The sequence below is a fragment of the Camelus bactrianus genome, chromosome 15 (genome assembly GCF_048773025.1).
Source record: "Camelus bactrianus isolate YW-2024 breed Bactrian camel chromosome 15, ASM4877302v1, whole genome shotgun sequence".
Lineage (NCBI taxonomy): Eukaryota > Metazoa > Chordata > Mammalia > Artiodactyla > Camelidae > Camelus > Camelus bactrianus.
Genome location: NC_133553.1, coordinates 46072863 through 46091027, shown reverse-complemented (window position 1 = coordinate 46091027; position 18165 = coordinate 46072863). Strand labels below are relative to the sequence as shown.

Genomic DNA, 18165 nt, shown 5'->3' with positions numbered 1-18165 from the left:
TATGCAATTCATAACCAGAATACAGAAGATGGAGGTTAGAGGGTTGAGTCAGCCCCAGAAACGAAACGTGTCTGTGGGTGGAGTGGGGTGTTATTCCTGCTTCAGTCAGGCTGAGTTGGCTCTAAGCTGCATCACCTCAGGTGTCCATTCTGACCTCCGTGACTAGTTCTGGAACACCACCAGGATGAGACGAGGCATTCCCAGACACTGTGGGAGTCCAGGGGTTCCTCAGAGTACAATTTGAAAGTCCCCCACTTGGGTTCGTGCTACAATTTGGCCTCTCTCCACTGTAGGATCCCAATATGCTGGCAAACTCCACGTCAGCTTCAAAGAGCTCAGGGAGGACGCCAGAAAGGCTGAGTGTGAGCTTTTAGTCGTGCTCCCCAGTGGTGGAATCAGGCCTCTGATACTTTTGAGCTGGAGGACCTTAGGCTAGTCTCATTTCAGAGCTTCAGTATTGTCGTTAGTGGAATGGGGTCCATATACATAGCTCATAGTACACTGGGAAGAATTAATGAGAGATTTCCAGTGCCGAAAAGAGAACCTGGTACATGGCAGATATTCATTAAAAGTTACCCTCTAATCCTAAGGCCATGCTCCTTAGCCTTTTCCACCACCCCAAAAGTCCTACTACTTACCTATCTCTGCCTACTGAAATCTTAGTCATCCTGAAAGGAGAAATGCCACGTCCCTCCAGGAAGCCTTCCCAGAGCACTCCAGCCAAGGCTGCTCTCTCCTTGCTCTGAAATCTCAGATCCTAGCTAGCAGCACCAATGCTATAACAGTTACTGAGAAGCACTTTATAAATTATAAATTTAATATAATTATATTATAAATTATGAATTATAAATATTGGCAACTGAGCATTTTAAGCTTATTATGGAAAAAGTCAAACGTATACAAAAGTAGATCATGTACCCATTACCCAGCTCCAACAGTGATCAATACATGGCCAGTCCTGTTTCATCTCTACACCAGCCCCTCTCCTCTCCTTCCAATTTTTTTTGTTCCAAAACAAATCTGGGACATCATATCATTTCATGTGTAAATAATTCAACTTGTCTCTCTAAAATATAAGGTTTTGTTTTAAAAACAACCACGATACCACTATTGGTTATAAAATCTTAACTCTTTAAATATGACATGGTCCTAAGTATAAAGTCATCAGGAACTATAGTTTCTTCCTTCCATTGATTTCTCCCCCAAGCACCACTCAGTTACCCTTCTAGAAAAGTCTTCTGCAGTCAAATAAGGAAATAAAGCACACCAGCATTTTTTTATATAAAGTTGCTCATCTTCCGACCCATTCCCTCACCCTTTTCACCACCAAGAAGGCATAACTAGAGGTTCCCAGGAAAAAGGGTCTTACCAGATAAAATCTCTGCAGTGGGAGCAGTAGGTGGGCTGCCGAAGGTAGGTGGCCATGAACTTGTGGCCATTGACCTGGTGGACCCTGCGCCTGACGGCCCCCTGCCGCTTCCTGGGCCGCATGCGCTCCCGGAACACACGTTCTTCATTGTCTTTGGGGGCTGGGAAAGGACAAGAGCAGAAAAGAAAACACCATCTGGGTTAGCTTACCTTGAAAAGAACCTCTTTTGGGGGACCTACTCCAGCCTCGGGGACCTGGAGGTGGGAGGGGACATTGCAGAGTAGCTTCCGCTGGTGGAGGGATTCAGGAGTCCAGGGAGCCTCACTGCTCAGCTCCAGGGAGTGAGCACCATGTGTTCGGAAGGCCCGGTTTCTGCACTTTCCTGCAACAGCTGCACTCAGCATCCATCCCGACCCCATTCCTGCTCCAGGTGTGGCCACACCACTCCTTCCCACACCAGCTGCATGTTGCAAGGTCACAGGGTCAAAAGGCTCAAGGTTCACATCTTATTAAAACTTCTGAGCAGTGTGACCTTGGATCACTCGTGTTCCTCGCCCTGAGCCTCTGCCAGCATTGTCCTCTGTAAGTGGGAATAACGGTGTCGGTCCCAAGGAGCGTTGCCTGGAGTCCATGGTGTGACCCCCTCAGCACCCAGCTCTCAGACGCAAGAAGTAGCTGCCTCATAAACCTGACATTTCTTCCTTCTCCCTCTTACCGACACTAGGACAACCAAGAGTCTTTCCCCAAAGGTTAAAAGGAGAGGGAGATAAATACTGTGAAAGCACAGTTTTCAGAAGGCTTAAGACCTGCTACCATGGGTTTTAAGACCCCACTGGAGACAAAAAAAAAAAGCTTCCTCATTTCTTTCTTCCCTCCCCCTCAAAGATATTCCTAAACCTAAGAACACCATGCAAAGGGACTAAGAGATGACAACAAAAATAATGATGATTGTTATGAACTGAATATTTTCGCCCACCACAAATTCATACATTAAAGCCCTAACGCCCAGTGTGACAGTATTCAGAGGTGGAGCCTTTGGGAGGCCATTAGGTTTAGATGCAGGCATGAGGGTGGGGCCCCCATGATGGGATTAGTGTGATTATAAGAGGAAAAGACCTGCACTGGCTGGCTCTCTGCCATGGGAGGACACAGCAAGAGAGTGGCTGTCAACCAGCCAGGAAGAGTTTCCTCACCAGAACCCAACCATGCTGGCATCTTGATCTCAGCCTTCTAGCCTCCAGAACTGTGGGAAATAAATTTATGCTGTTCAAGCCCCTCAGTCTTGGAATTTTGTGATGGCGGCCTGAGAAGACTAACATGGTGATGATAATGGCTAACGTTGATTGAGGGCTTACACTGTGGCAGGTGCAATGCTAAATGCATTACATCGGTTAACTCGCTGAATCCTCACAACAACCTTCCCTGAAGAGTACCTCTGGAGAGAGGTCAAGTTTCCACTGGCCACACCCTGCTCTCAGGGACAGCCACCTCTCCCTACAGCAAGTCCCCGAAGCTCTCACCTGAGTGGCTCTCATTAAAGAAAAGCTATGCTGCCAGTGGCTCCTTTGAAGGCAGAGGAGGCAGACTGTGGGTCTCCTGCCAGGCTCCTGACCCTCTCAGGCAGACTGCCAACATGGCTCAACTGAAAATACACTGGGAAGGCTCCACACTCCCAAATTCACCCTGCACCAACCAGTGCCAAACACCCCAGCGTAGCAGTGTCAGTCCTCAGGGGAAGAAGCTCTGCTCCTCTTGACCTCTTTGAAAATAAGGCTCCCTGCAGTAGAGGTCATATGTGTGAGTCAAATATCTGTTTACTCCAAGGGCATCTTTTCAGTTCAGAGAGGGGAGGGGTGGAGAGAAAGTCAAACTGATGGAGAAAAAGGGCAAGGACAACTGGGAACAAATGCCCAGCATGTGATTTTTGAGGGAAGCAGCCTCCAAGCAAATAAGCAAGGATGTTGACTGGTAGGCTGCCCCCGGTTCCCCCAGTCTGTATCCTCAGCACAGCTCCCCATGACCCAGATGGAGGTTTGCTCATGGGCCCCTTGTTTCCCAGCCCCCCACCTCCTTCAGTTTCCTTTATAACTGGTGCTTACTGTTTCTAAAAGTCCCTGACACTGACTACCTTCTGGGTATAGGAAGCCCATCACCTCCTCCTTGGCCACAACTGAGGCTGAGACCCAGCCGAGCAAATTCTCATGGGAGGATCCCAGTCTGTTTTAACACAGAGACATCTACACAGACGCACACACATGCATGATTATGACAATCATCACTCAATTGTGCAATTAGAAGTGATTTTAATTTCTGCTTCATACTTTTGACTATATTTAGAATATTCAACTATTTTCATAAGCTGGAAAAAAGTGGTATTTTTAAAAAATAAATCTTTTCAGTAGCCCTTACTGACTACAAACCTGATTTACAAAAATCCAAACCCCAAAACCCAGCCCTACATGGCTCAGGCCAGAGGATGGGAACTCTCTTTGTAAAATGTAGCCTCCAAATTCTTTCACAGAAGGAGTCACCATGGAACATATGTCAACAGTAAGCCCAAATGCATTTAAGATGAAATTTGATTTACAAGTCCCTCAGATTTAATAGTCATTTTGATCCTGGAAAATTGTGTTTTCAGTTAAAATGAATCCAATCTAGTTTTCTCAAGGGAGTACTGCCATAATGGGGGTTATAGTGGTCCCCGAGGGCCTTATTTCTCAACTTTTTACAGAAATGATCAGAGCATCCAAACTGAACATTCTAAACTGCATTTACACTGATTTAATAGATAAATGCAGCAACCCTTTAATTTAACTCCATTTACTTTTAAAGACCTCTTACTGGGGTGCAGACACCTAAGAGAAGCTGCTTAAAGTCCGAAGAGGGTGCGGGTGGGGTGGGGTGATGGGAGGGTCTCAGGTGCAGGTTAGACAGAGAGGCAAGGATAACTCCTGCTAAGGCAGGGTCTATCTGATCGAATTTCCCCAAAGGGTTCCATTATTCCTGCCCCAGAGCATGTGCACACTGCCTTTTAAAAGTCAGATTCTATGTCAAATATGTGGGGAAACAAAAGGCTACAGGAGAGGAAGACCACAGGTAAACTTCACGCTCCAAGGAGGCCTGCACACAGAGCTGCAGGAGAAAGGGGGCGGGGCTCCTGGCTGGTGAAAACACCCCCATTCCACATTCCTCTGGAGCAGGGAGCTAGAGGTTCCTCAGTCCCAGAGAACCTCCTTGCTGGACCCAGAGTCACTGCTAGAAATGGGTCCCTTCAGCATTCCCCACTGCTGTGAAGGGTCTCTATTAAAATACAGCCCCCATTAATGCATTGTGTGTGTGTGTGTGTGTGTGTGTGTGTGTGTGTGTGTGTGTGTGTGTTTAAGAAGAATGCATGGTGTAGGTGTAAAATAATAGATTTATAAATGTGTATATATATGTGTGTATAATATATCAAATTGTACATATTAAATATATCATGCATATTTTATGTATTATATACTTATTTATAATATAGTATATATTAATGTATGCATGTCATTAACAATATAATTAATATAACTATAATATATAACAGGTTATAACTATATGAATAATATGTAATATGCAATATGATATACATATATATACTTTTGCTGAACCATTTGAAGTGACACTTCACCCCTAAGTATTTCAGCCTTTATCTCCTAAGAAAGACATTCTCCTACATAACTATAATATCAAAGTCAAGAAATTTAACAGTGATACAGCATTATCCAGTATACAGTCCATATTCAAATCTCTCTGTCCCCCAAGTGGCCTTTATCATTGTTTTTTAAAAGTTTAATCCAGGAGCTAATGAGAGTTCATGCATGTCATTTGGTTGCCATGTCTCTTTAGCCTCTTAATCTAGAACAATTTTCGTGACTTTTTTTTTTCCTTTTCATGATACATCTATGGAAAATACAAGATGCTGTCTTATGGAATGTTCTATAATCTGCATTTGTTTATTCCCTTTTGATTAGTTTCCAATTCAATGACAAGAATACCACAGTGGTCTATGCATCAACAAATCCAAATATATTTACCAAGATCTTTATCTAGAAATAACTGTGTAAATGACATGAACATAAAATTTATAGGAGGAAAAAGATAAAATATTCACTCTTACTAGGAATTCTTACCATGTAAAGCAGAGCAGTCTTGATATACCACTGACATATTGTTTAATGCCTAATAAAGAAACGAATTTGTTTTAAAATGGCATTATCAGCGATCAGGAAGGCTGCTATAAAACTGATTTATTCATTGATTGCTAGAGGCAGTGTCACATTATATTTTCAGAAGCAATAATACAGTACATAGCAAACATCACAGAGAGATTCATATCCTTTGATTAGGTTATTCCTTGGGAATTAACTCTAAGTCAATAATTAAACAGAAACTAAAAGCTATACACTTAAAACTTACAGATGTTCCCCACTGCATGTCCATGCCCTCCCACCAAGGTCATGGACACCCTTAACCTCAGTGCTCTCAGAATGCCTTTCAGTTAAAGAATATCAAGCTGGGAATTTCTAATAGGTTCACACTTATGAATTTCCAGATGCCAGCATTTCCTTTCAGGGTATGTGTAGCAAAGACTGCCAAACCCAAGGGTCAACCTTGCCCAAGATCTTTGACCTGGGAACCTGGACTAGAAGGACCAATATGCATGACAGGCCACCTCTGGGCACCACTGTCATTCCTCACTGCAGGACAGTCACCTACTCGTGATGTCCAGGGGGTCCTTCCCACAAGCAGGGATGCCATGGGTGGTCTTATTTTTTCTGACCTCCCTCTTTCGACCTTCTCTTTTCACCTGAACTAAGTGCTGGGAGAACTGGACAAATTCTGCCTTTGCCTCAAACCTGATTTATGTCCTAGTCATTTAATCTCTTTGGGCCTTGGTTTGCTTATCCACCAAGAGGAAGTAGTGCCATGGCTCTGCCTGAACCCCAAGCCAGTGTGTCCGCTCCCCCAGGTGCCAAAGCGACACCTCCTGACTGAGGGAGACAGAAACAGCCGCATATCCCACCCTGCAAAACCTATCCCCTGCTGGGGTCCAGCTACCTCCACCGGGTCCACACCTGCCACTGTGAGTGAAAGAGTTGACTCTGTCCTCTCCCCCCACTGCCACCCTGCCTGGCAGAGGCTCCGGAGAAGCAGACCCTATCTTCGGGCTTAGAAAGCTCTCGGAAAGACTGGGCTGGGCAAGAAGCATGGACGCAGCTCTGTGAGAAATAACATGGCTAGTTTGAGAAAAGGCTGGGAGCCTCCTCAGAAGGCTTTTCTTGGAACCCAAGCCAGGAGTGAATCCAGTCCTCGAGGCAAGGGATTTCACAACACAAACAAAATAATTCCAACAGCCCGGTATTTTTGACTAAATAACTGTCAAACTTTGGCTAATTCAGAAGCTGAAAAATAACAGCTACCATTTGTGGGGCCCCTGCCATGTGCTGAGCCCCATTTTAAGCATCCATGAGGTACTGCTACCTACACACAAGGTCCTGTTCCATATCCACGAGGTTATTAGTACATATCAACGAGGTTTAATCACATGTTCATGAGGTACTATTACATATCTATGATGGACTATTACAAATACACGAGGTACTATTACATATACACAAGATAACGTCAGCAACTTACACACCTCACACATATCAGGAGGTGGCATCATTCTTGACTTACAGATGAAGAAACCAAAGGCCCAAGAGGTTAGGTAACTAATTTGTTGAAGGTCACACAGCGAACAGTGAATGTCAGTTCCAGAATTCCCACCCTTACCCATCCATCCACATCTCCCAAGGATGTTAGAGTAGCCTGGGCCCCACAGTACCCAGCTGAGTGTATGGAAGTCTCTTGCCAGCTGCTGCCCACCCACCTCTCCACGCATCTGACCCTGCTCTCATCTAGAGACTCAGAAAAGAAAGTGAAAGGGGACTGATTAATTCATAACGCACCCGCATCATGGAACTTAACACAGTGGTTTAAAAAAGCAGATATGCTAAGCCCACCAAGAACAACAAGTAGAAAAAGAAAACTAAGAAACATGTGTATAGTATTTGCATAAAATGAGAAAGAGAAAAGGATAAGTATACTCAAATACAAGCAGAAATACACACAGAGACTTCCCGAAGGGTAAAATCTGTTCATCCTAAAAATGTTTATTATGTGGATACTGGATGCCAGGCACTGTTCTAGACCCAGACTCTGGGCCACAATGGATGGACCATAGCCATTCTCTAGTTCTCAGATATTTTGGATTTGGTCCTTGATAGATAGGTCTCCACTAACAAAGCAAGGAATTACCATGATACTAAAGACAACAGTGGTTATGACTGAGGGTGCTCCTGACAGAGACTGGATGGAACTTTTCCCACTCAATCTCTGAGGAGTTTACTTAATTTTCCTTCTCAGTAAATCCCTGGTTTGACTGTAGGGACTCACTGTGAAAAATGCAAGATCAACGGAAACAAAACACAACCAAAAACAACCAAAAAACAAAAAACTAGGTACTGAAAATCAAAGGAGCGGTGCTTTTTCATTTGTTTTCCATGAGGAAAATAATTATAATATTTTCAAGTGAAATAAATGCTACATGACAGTGAGTTTAACTATTAAGTAAATATTTATGTGATGCCAAAGAGTATGTTCTACATGCTGTACTGACACAATACATTAAAGCAGATTTCTGCTCAAAACAGGAAGGAGGAAACAGCAATTAATTCCCTGGAAGAGATCAGGCTACTTTATCTCTGTCTTCCCAGAGAGCCACACAACGTGAATCAGACATGGCTGAGGGGAGAGGCTTGGAATTGTCTGCATGTTTGATTCTGTGTGTAACCTAATCAGAAGAGAGCTAGTGGCATTTCAAGATTAGCATCTCAAGCTTAAGATAAATCATTTTCTTCTTTCTCATCTTTGCTTTCTGAATGATCTGTTCTGTGTTCACGGCAGGGCATATGCTCTGTGTACTTATTAAAACTTAAGCTAGATTGTTCTTTGTAGGGGGAAAAAAAACCAACCATGGAAAACTTGGACCCTTGACAGGGGAGGGAGAGCAGCACTAGTGTAAACTGAATGAAAACACAGTGATGGCAGGACAGTGGGATGGTCACTGAGGGAGAGGGCCCGAGGGAGAATGGGGGAGGGCAGCCCTCCAATCCCATCACCCAGGCTCTGATACAAAGCACATGGGAACATGGGGAACCACTGAAGAACAGTGATTATACTGAAGCAGGAAGTCTCCCTGCCTCTTGCCTGTCTATACATTCATTCATTCCCTCCCTCCTCCATCCATTCAAAATTACATACTGGAGTCACACTGGACCTACTGCACGCTTCTGGTAGTCACTACTTGCCAGGAGAAAAACCACAGAGCAAAAACTCTCCAGGCAGATCTGCTAAAAGCTCTAAGAGACTTCTCATCCCGGGAAATCAGCCAAGTAGGGCATTAGCCAAGGGTGGGGCCAGAGTTGTCACCGGTGCTAGTGATGGTCCTATGATTCACATCACAGGAGATCGAGCTGTTGCTGAATTCCTGGTCACCTAAGCCCGGTGGAGCTCATGTCCATTAGGTCACATTCATGGTTTGTGTTTCTAAAATGCCCTATTAAAAAAATGCCTGTGGGAGAACAGTGGGAGAGCAGTGGTAGATGTCTCGGCAGGGCATCTGTCCATTCCCTGGTACTGCCTGGTGGTCTTGGGGAGGGGGTAGTATCAAGGTCAAATGAAGGTTGGCATCTCCCAGCTTCAAATATATAAAAAGCCTTTGAATGGCACAGGCACCCCAGCCAAAAAGGTTATGGGATTATTTAGTAAAAACCCATCACCATCCAGTGCTGTTGATATCAGCCATTCCACATCACCCAGTCAGTGGCAGGCAGGATCCAGAAAAGCTCAAGCAGAGTGAGCTAAAAATCACACCTTCTAAAGCCTAAATTGGCCCTTGCTCACCCCGAGCTCCATGGAGCTTCTCAAAATTAAGTGCCTGCACAGTTTCCCAGGATACCACAGTGAGCTCACTTGCTGTTTTCCCTAAGCACCTCTGTTTGCTAAGGAAGTTTTATCTTGTCTAATATTGTAATAATTAAATATTTTAAAGTTAAAACTCTAAAGTTTTAATTAAACTAAAGTTTTAAATTTTAGTATTTTATTTTAAAGTTAAAATTAAAAAACAAAACACACACACAGCCTTTCCCAGAGAGATATGGGGTCCTGAGCAAGGTTGCCAGGAAGTTGGTCAGGTGGGTATTTCTTATCAGACTACCTGGGAAAGAAGAATGGTTTCAGGGAGTCAGAAGATAAAAACAAGAAAATAATAGGCAATGAAAGACTCATGAGACAAAGGAGATGATGGAAAAAGAAGATAAAGAAGTAAAGATGATGAAGTCACAAAGTCCAGGCTGGTAACAGGCCAAGTGAACCCCACACCTTCTCAGAGAGCAGATGGGTATGTCTTAAGTTACACAATCTTTTCTCCCCATCTCCTGGTCCATACTGACCAAGAAGAGAGCTCATCATCCTTCTACCTCCCCTGCTAGTAACCCAAGCCCAGCCCATTTCCAGGGCAGGGTGTTGGGGGGCTGGACCTTCCTTAGGAACAAGCCCCAGGTCCTTCTACAGCCACCAAGGCCATAGTGCTTGAGGAACTCAGATCTTTTCCCATGACTCCAGAAACATGCTTCAACTTTTTCTGACAAGTTTTATGTTCCACTGAGACTGTGACCAACTGTGTGTGTGGAGAGAGGGATAAGGAGATCAAAAACAATGCTTTTAATACCAGAAAGCAAAGCATCCCATAGTCCAACCCATGCTCCTCCAAGGCTCACAGGCTCTGACTACACACACACACACACACACAAACACAAACACAAACACACATTCACATACAGTGTCTCTCACCCTGTGTTGTTGGCACCTCTTTCCAGCCTGGGAACACTGCAGTCCAGAAAAACTAATGAATTCCCAGTATTGCTTCCTACGGCCTCAGAAATTCCTATCTTGCCATGAGCTGTCTTCCAAAGTGATATGAGGATGTCGGGGAAAGAACAGTCACTGTGTGAGGAGAGAACTACTTCTCATAGTTCTGCAAAACAACAGAGACAACTACTATATTATGGGTCTCATATCTACAAACTCCCATACAAAGAAAACAAAAACCATCAAGAACAAAATATGGGGGTGGGGAGTGGAAATTTTTTTTAAATTTATTGAACCTAAGAAAATAATCTGAAGCCACAGATGCTTAAGGGAAATCCAGTTAGCTTAGGTCTTAGGGCTAATGAAGTACAAGTGGAGATCAAATTCTCCCAATGAGTACATTATCTTTGTCTAGAGGGAAAATGCTACCATCCACAGGCCCTGTCTTGAATCTCAACACACTTCTTACAGATAAACATTCTTGGTTACCAGGACCCTGGGGAAGATGTAGATATGGCCAAATAGTACCCAACTTCTCTCCTGAAAACTCAACTCCCACCCTATACCTCACTACCTCAGGGCAGCCCAAGAGATGTGTCTTTAATTACAGGAGATGGTACTTTCCTCACTTAGAAATCTGGGCCCTGAATACAGGCAGTCTCCGGCCTGCCCTTTCAGCAGGTCTTGGCTTAAGCATTAACTGGGACTAGACAACTAAGGTTAAGCTGACGTTAAGGTCTACCATCAGTCTCAAGAGTCTCCAGAATCCCCAGTGATGGATTAGCACTGCCTCTGGCCTCATCTCTGCCTCATCCCTGAAGTGCCAGTGAGTCTGGCTATCCCTAACAGGTTGGGAGATGCTGAAGAGGAGAGAACAGAAATCCATCCAGAGAAAAGACTTAGGAAAAAAACTTCATTTTCTGGGAGAGAAAAAAAGGGCCAAATGAGAAGTATGGTAGCCAATCTGCCAGGTGATCCCAGGGATCTCTACATCCTGGTGTTTCCACCTGTGTGCAGGTTCCTCCCACAATGACTAGGGATGACCTGCTGACTTGTGTAACCAGACTTTGCAGAAATGACAGAATGTGGCTTCTGAGGCTAGGTCATAAAAGACATTGCAGCTTCCACCTTGCTCTCTCTCAGATCTCCCTTGGAAAGCCAGCTGCTATGCCATGAGGACATGCAAGCAGCCTGATGGAGAGGTCCATTTGGTGGGAAACTGAGATCTCCTGCCAGTCAACAAGGACTCATAAGCCGTAAGTGTAGGCCATCTTGGGATCGGGTCCTCCAGCTCCTGTTGAGCCTTGGGTCGACCACAACCCTTGCCAATGTCTTGACTGCAACCTCACAAGAGATCACAGGCCAGAACCATCCTGCTTAAGCTGCTTCTGAATTCCTTACCCACAGAAACCTTATGAGATAATACATATTTATTACTGTCTTAAGTGGTTAAATTTGGGATAACTTGTTACTTAGCAATAGGTGTCTAATTCAGGAGGGAATAGATAAACCAAGCAGGAGAGACTCAGGGTAAACACTGGAAGGAAAATATTGTAACTGTGAGAACTGTTCATTCACTCAACCAATACTGACTGAGTGCCTCCGGGGTGCTAGGTACCTACCCGGCCTTTCGGTTACACATTCATCCTGCCTATGGAGAGAGACAAAGGGAAAGAAATAGTGGTAGGACAGACAGTATTAGAAACACTATCACATGGATCCCAGTGTCTATGTAAAAGTGAATTGGGCCGACCTGGCTCCTGAGAGCTGGGAATTCAGAGATACTGGTGTCCTAAAAACCAAATCATCCCCGTTACTTTCAGCTCCACTATGTCAGCTTATCCTTTAAGCTCAAGGCTTTAAACCTTGTTAAAACACAGATCCCCTGGGAGGGCCATTATGAGTTAAGTACGGATGAATGTCATATCTTTTTGGAGGAGCTGTACTGAGAAGGTAGAAAAATTATGTAGAACCTGCAAGGGAGAGTGCTGTTTGGAGATAAATTTTAGAAATTTTACAGTCAAAGGCTGATGGGTGCTTAACATATCTGAAGCAAAAGACAAAATCCATTTTTAAACAATCTAATAATAGAAATAATAGGTACCATTTACCATATTGTGTGTGATTAAAACGTATTTTCTCTACTTCTTGAAAGGCTCCCAAAAGATTGGTATTATTATCTCCACTATACAAATGAGAAAACTGGGCTAAGAAATTCTAGGTGATTCACCCAAGGGTGCATAGTTATTAAGTGGTGGAGCCTGATTTTGTACCAAGGACTGTTTAGTTTCAAAGTTCATGGTGTCCCCACCATGCTACACATAGTAAAGAATATAAAATGGACAATTGCTCCCCTTTCATCTCATATAGAAACTGGAAAAAACATTCAAGAAAATTCAAGCATGCTGTTCCTATTATACCATCAGGTAGTTTAAGGATTTTTTTTTTTTTTAATGAACTTTCCTTCTCCAAGGCTGTAAATGAAAAAGCTATGTGAAAAATTATTAGCAGATTGGAATGGGAAAGGCCCATTGATTTTAATTGAGTATAGCGTTTGATGAGAAGTTCTGAAAGTTGTTTTGGAAACTAGATTGCTGGAGAAGCAACGGAAAATGAAAACTCACAGAGACAGCTCACTCTAGTAACACAACACACATGCCAGGGAGCACAGGGGAGTGACGAGTATACGACCAGAGCCCCTCCTTTCAGCCGATTTGTACCATTTCTGGGCATTTCATACAGAATTCTGAAAGGCAGGAGACGTGAGGTACGATGCAGGAGCAAATATACTCATCACATCGGCAACACCTCCTGGAACAGAGTGTGGACCTGCTTGAGCCAAGCAAGGAACAACGTTTTACATCAAGGTGTTCCCAAAATCTGCCCTAAGCCATCTTGTGCTCGGCAGGAATACCTGCCATGATGGAAAAGTCTATTCTCCTCTCCAGGTCAGCCCCCTTTTCATTCCTGAGGCTACCAAGGTGAATGTTAATGTTGCTGGGTTTTGTTTTTTTAATAACATTATCCTTTTTCTCCAAAGACAGTGAAACAGAGCAGGACCCTGTCAGGTTCTCCCTGGAACAAAAAGGCAATATCATAGACACTGAAAAGGGACCAGTGGTTGCCAGGGACTGGGGGTGAGCAAAGGATCTGACTATGAAAGGGAAAGATAATGGGAGAATTTTGGAAGGTGGTGAAACCATTCTATATTTTGACTGCAGTAGTGGTTATATGACTGTATGTATTTGTCAAAATTCACAAAACTGTACACTAAAACGAGTGAATTTTATTGTATCTAATGGTATCTTTTTTTTTTTAAGGGGGGAGTTAAGGGGGAGGGTATAGCTCAAATGGTAGAGCACATGCTCAGTATGCATGAGGTCCTGGGTTCAATTCCCAGTACCTTCTCTAAAAAATAAATAAACCTAATTACCTCCCCCCTCCAAAAAATAAATTTAAAAAATTTAAAAACTAAATTAAAAAAAGAGGGGGGCGAGGGAGTAATGAAGGAAGACCTATGTAGCCTCAGCCCTGTGTCAAGAGCCCTGAAGAAAAGAACCACCCCGAGGAAAATTTAAAATGAAAATCTGCTCTAAGCATTTAAACAGCCTTTACAACCAAGAACTCAAGCGAGCAGAATAGACTGTAAACATGAGCCCAGAGAGAGCTGGGGTATCTGGTATAAACCCAGGTCCCTCCACTGTCTGCTTCTGCCTTTAGTCCATGGACTTTCCATTCTGTCTTCCCTGATCTCACCACCTTACCCAGGTAGACCTCCTGACTGCCCCTCACATAAGTCACATCTATTCCTCCAAGCTTCTGATTACATCAGTCCTCTTGCCTAGGACACAGCTCTTTCTCCCCTCTCCTAATCTCAATCTTTCCCATCTTTTAAGATCTAAAGCTTCCATGAAACTTTCCCTACCAGAGCAGTCCACAAGGATCTCCTCTTCTTTGAACTATCTGAGGACTCGGAGTCTTTCCTATTCAATTTGATACTCATCCATTAAACATTTAATTATACACTTTGAGTGACTGATGGAATGTTCATAATGTTTCCTCAACTACACTGCTATTTACTTTAGAATAAGAAGCCCTTAAAATTTCTATTGTGTCCATCTCCCCAACCTCACCCCCCAGTACTTTCCGTGCCTAGTTCTAACTATCAATAATCGAATGAAATACCAAAATATCAACCACAGTAGGTAAGAGAAGCAATGTATTAAACACATTGCAATTTATCTGCTCATAGCTCAAAATCTTTGTAAATTTTTTTCCTTGCATACAAAGTGATTAAAATGTCTTTTCACAAAATAAAACCCACCCGTGGTTCTAAACAATTTAACCATCCCTAAAGGACCCACAATAACAGTAAGTACATACATTTCTTGATGTGTGATTGTTTCCACTGTATTAGATTCCTTTCATGGTAGCACATTAAAATGAGAGTTGGGTTATTTCTCCTTTTTTAAAAAAAAAAACCAATAATCAAACAAAGTCTATACATTCATTTATTTTCTTCTAGAGGTCTTAGGCCAAGTATCTTGAGCTAATAGACACCCTCTACAGATGTTTCCAATTTTCATGCATGCTTATGTTTAAATTAGGTAGGCCAATTTAATTAGCCTTTTAATCTTGCAGGACAGCGATGCAAAAAGATCATGCTGAGTTACTGCCATCATATTCCGAGTCTCAAGTTACATTTCATCCCTTGCCCTTTGCTTATTTTATGGTAAAGTATAAATGGAAAATGCAATACTGATAAGGAATTATGTGAGTGCAAGCAAATCATTTTTTTCTTCAGAAAATTTCCAACTGGCATTTAAACTCTTTAGACTCTGTATTGATTTTTGAACCAGAAAGAAGCCATCAGTCTTCATTTCAGTTGGATTTACAGACCGCCTTTAATAACATCATAGAGTCTATGTGTATGGATGAATTTGAGGACTGTTTTCTTCCCTGCCAGGAATCATGGGGCTGCACGAAGACCTTTGGCCCCTCTAGGGTCCCCTTCAAAGTGGAAGGGAGTGTTGAAAAGGCTCAGAAAGTTGAAGAGCTCATTGTCCATCCAGGCTGATAATTTTGTCCAAGACCAGCCCTTTCTAGTTATAGCTTCCAGGTGTGAGTTTAGGTATCATTCCCTGGGAGACAAAATAAAATAGAGGTGCAACTGCTACTATACCAGTTGAGTAAAAAGCAAAACCACTAGGCCAGTGGTTCTCAAACTTCAACCTGCATCAGAATCCCCCGGAAGCTTGTTGAAGCACAGGTTGGTGGAACTTTAACCTACATCAGAATCCCCTAGAAGCTTGTTGAAGCACAGGTTGCTGGGCCTCACCTGGCTTTCTAGTCAGGAGCTCTGGGTTGGGGCCTGAGAATGTGCATCCTTCCCTCAAGACAGCCACTGCAGCCCCAGGGAGTGAGACTTCCAAGGCATTTCCTTCCTTTTCCCCTTTTTATTGACGTATAGTTGATTTACAATACTGTGTTAATTTCAGGCATTTGGCACAGTGTGTGTTTGGGTTTTTTTGGTAGATTATATTCCTTCAATGATTATTAGAAGATACTGGGCATAATTCCCTGTACTATACAGTAAATCCTTGTTGCTTATCTACTTTATGTAGAGTAGTTTGTACTTGTTAATCCCATACTCTTGATTTGTCCCTCTCTCCCTCCGTCCCTCACCCCTTTGGTTACCATAAGTCTGTTTTCTACATCTGTGAGCCTGTTTTGTATATGGATTCATTTGTATTATTTTTTAGATTCCACATATAAGTAATATCTCAGAGTGGCTATCATCAAAAAGTCTACAAATAACCAATGCCGAGGCATTCTCATAAGCATTCTTTAGAGAGTTCCCAGGGAGTCTGCTGCCCCTACATCTTGTGAATGCTTCTAGGAGCAGAACTACTGAGTCAGCTGGGAAGCATCTCTTGCTAGCAGGTGACTAAGCCTCCGGATGAAGTGGGCAGTGGAGTGGAGCAAATGGAAGGCAAATGGTTGTGTGAAGGACATGTAGGTACAAAGGGAGAACAGCGCCACGAGCAGGAGAACCCTGGAATTCCACGTCCACCAGAGAGCACCTGCAGTGTCAAGAACTGAGCCCAGCTCCACCAGGGGCTGAAGGAGCGACTGTAGGGGTGTACTTCACCCCCCAGGAGAGAGCGCTAAAGCCTGCACACCCCCCACTCCCTTCTCCTGGGCTCATTTAGGGTTTCCACCACTTTGGAAGCTAAGGAGAAGCCGTCATTCGTGACTAGCTTCTCTGTTCTCCCAGAGAGAGATCCTAGGTTTTTAAGCTTTAAAACACATGGAGGGCTTGGCCCCGCCCTCAGAGACTCCCATTTAAATGGTCTGGGGATCAGCCCTCCATGGGTTTTTGTTTGTTTGTTTGTTTGTTTGTTTGTTTTAAAGATTCCCAGGTGACCTTAACCTGGAGTAAAAATTGAGAACCACTGGCAAACCAGCTCTGGGCTTCTTGGCCCAAAGGAAGCCTGTGTGCTTCCTTTCCCTGCCCTTCTGGTTCTGAGATTCTCCAGGTGTGTTCCACTAACATCACCTTAATGTTCAGCAGACATTAGACTGGACCCCATGACAAAGGAGAAGAGGAGGCTTCAGAGCTGAGTATCTTCCAGATAATTGAATGCAAACAGTAAAGTCGGAGGGAAACAGGTGGAGGGTTATTTCGGAGCTCTCAGTTTTTTGAGAATTTCATATCTCAAACATCACTCAGTAATGTAAAAAAAAAAAAAGGCAGCTGGCTTGAACTTCCTGTCCAGGAAATTAGCTTTCAGGGAGAACTCACACTTACCAAATGAAACAGATTCTCATACTGTAGTCTACAGTTTCATTTGGCTACTTAAAAAAAAATTTTTTTTTAAATGGAGGTACTGGGGATTGAACCCAGGACCTCATCCATACTAAACACGGGCTCTACCAGTGAGCCACACACCCTCTCCTCTACTGTTTTGTCCTGTTTATAAGTGCCTTGAAAGCAGGAACTTTCTGCCAACAGAACCTTTGTGTTATGGGGCACGGCTTAAAAAAAGCACTTTCAGTATTCTTACTTTTTCTACACAAGTTGCATTCCTAGAAAGCAGCATGTCAATGGAATTGCCATCCCTCAAACCCAGTTTTAAAGGTACATTAAGTGCTCTATAAGGGAGCTTTTGAAGAGTGACTTAATTTGGGAGGTAATGCTAATAAGTACACTTTAATTCAACTGTTTGGTAAAGCTAAATTTTAACAGAGCGATTTCAGTGTAAAATAGAGGTTGTCTTCTGTTCCCCTAATTTGAACCTTTAAGGGGCTTGGGGTATGTTATAATAAATTCTGCTGTAGTTCATGCTCCTTCAGAATATTTGCAGCAAAGGAGGGGTGTTTTATTGGTTTAAACTTCACCGCACTTCTATATGTTGAGTCACACACACAGAACAATGATGACTCGCCTGTGCTTACAAGATCCAGGAGCCGCATGGTGTAATGAAATGAGTAGAATCATTTTGAGTTGGGGACTGAGGACCTTTCGCTCACCATCAGCTAGTTGTGTGCCATTGAGGGAGTCCATTTCCTTTTCTGGCTTTGGTTTATCTGTGTGACGGAAATATTGGACTAGGTGATTTCTAAAGGCTTTTTCGGCTCTGGCATTTTAAGATTTCAGGCTTCTTTGAAGAGTCTGGATCGTCTGAGGTTGTCAAATTCTACTGTCCTAGAACCACCTCTATTAGCATTTGGCACAAACTCAGAAGAGGAGGTGTGGGAGAACCAAGCTCACTGTGTGCGACTGTGCAGGTTGTGCACTGCACGAAAGTCCTCAGTGGCTACATCTGCCCCCAGCAGAGGGCTGTATTAGC

General features: G+C 43.4%; 1 protein-coding gene across 2 annotated transcripts in view; it reads right to left on the bottom strand.

The window, feature by feature from the left end:
* The window catches only part of PRKCE (protein kinase C epsilon), a 470104-nt gene that overhangs the window by 175036 nt on the left and 276903 nt on the right, over positions 1–18165 (bottom strand). For both annotated transcript variants that reach the window (XM_074378800.1, XM_010967731.3), the window contains exon 3: positions 1370–1529. In XM_074378800.1, the coding sequence (XP_074234901.1) occupies positions 1370–1529 (160 nt within the window). The remainder of the gene's footprint in view (positions 1–1369; positions 1530–18165) is intronic.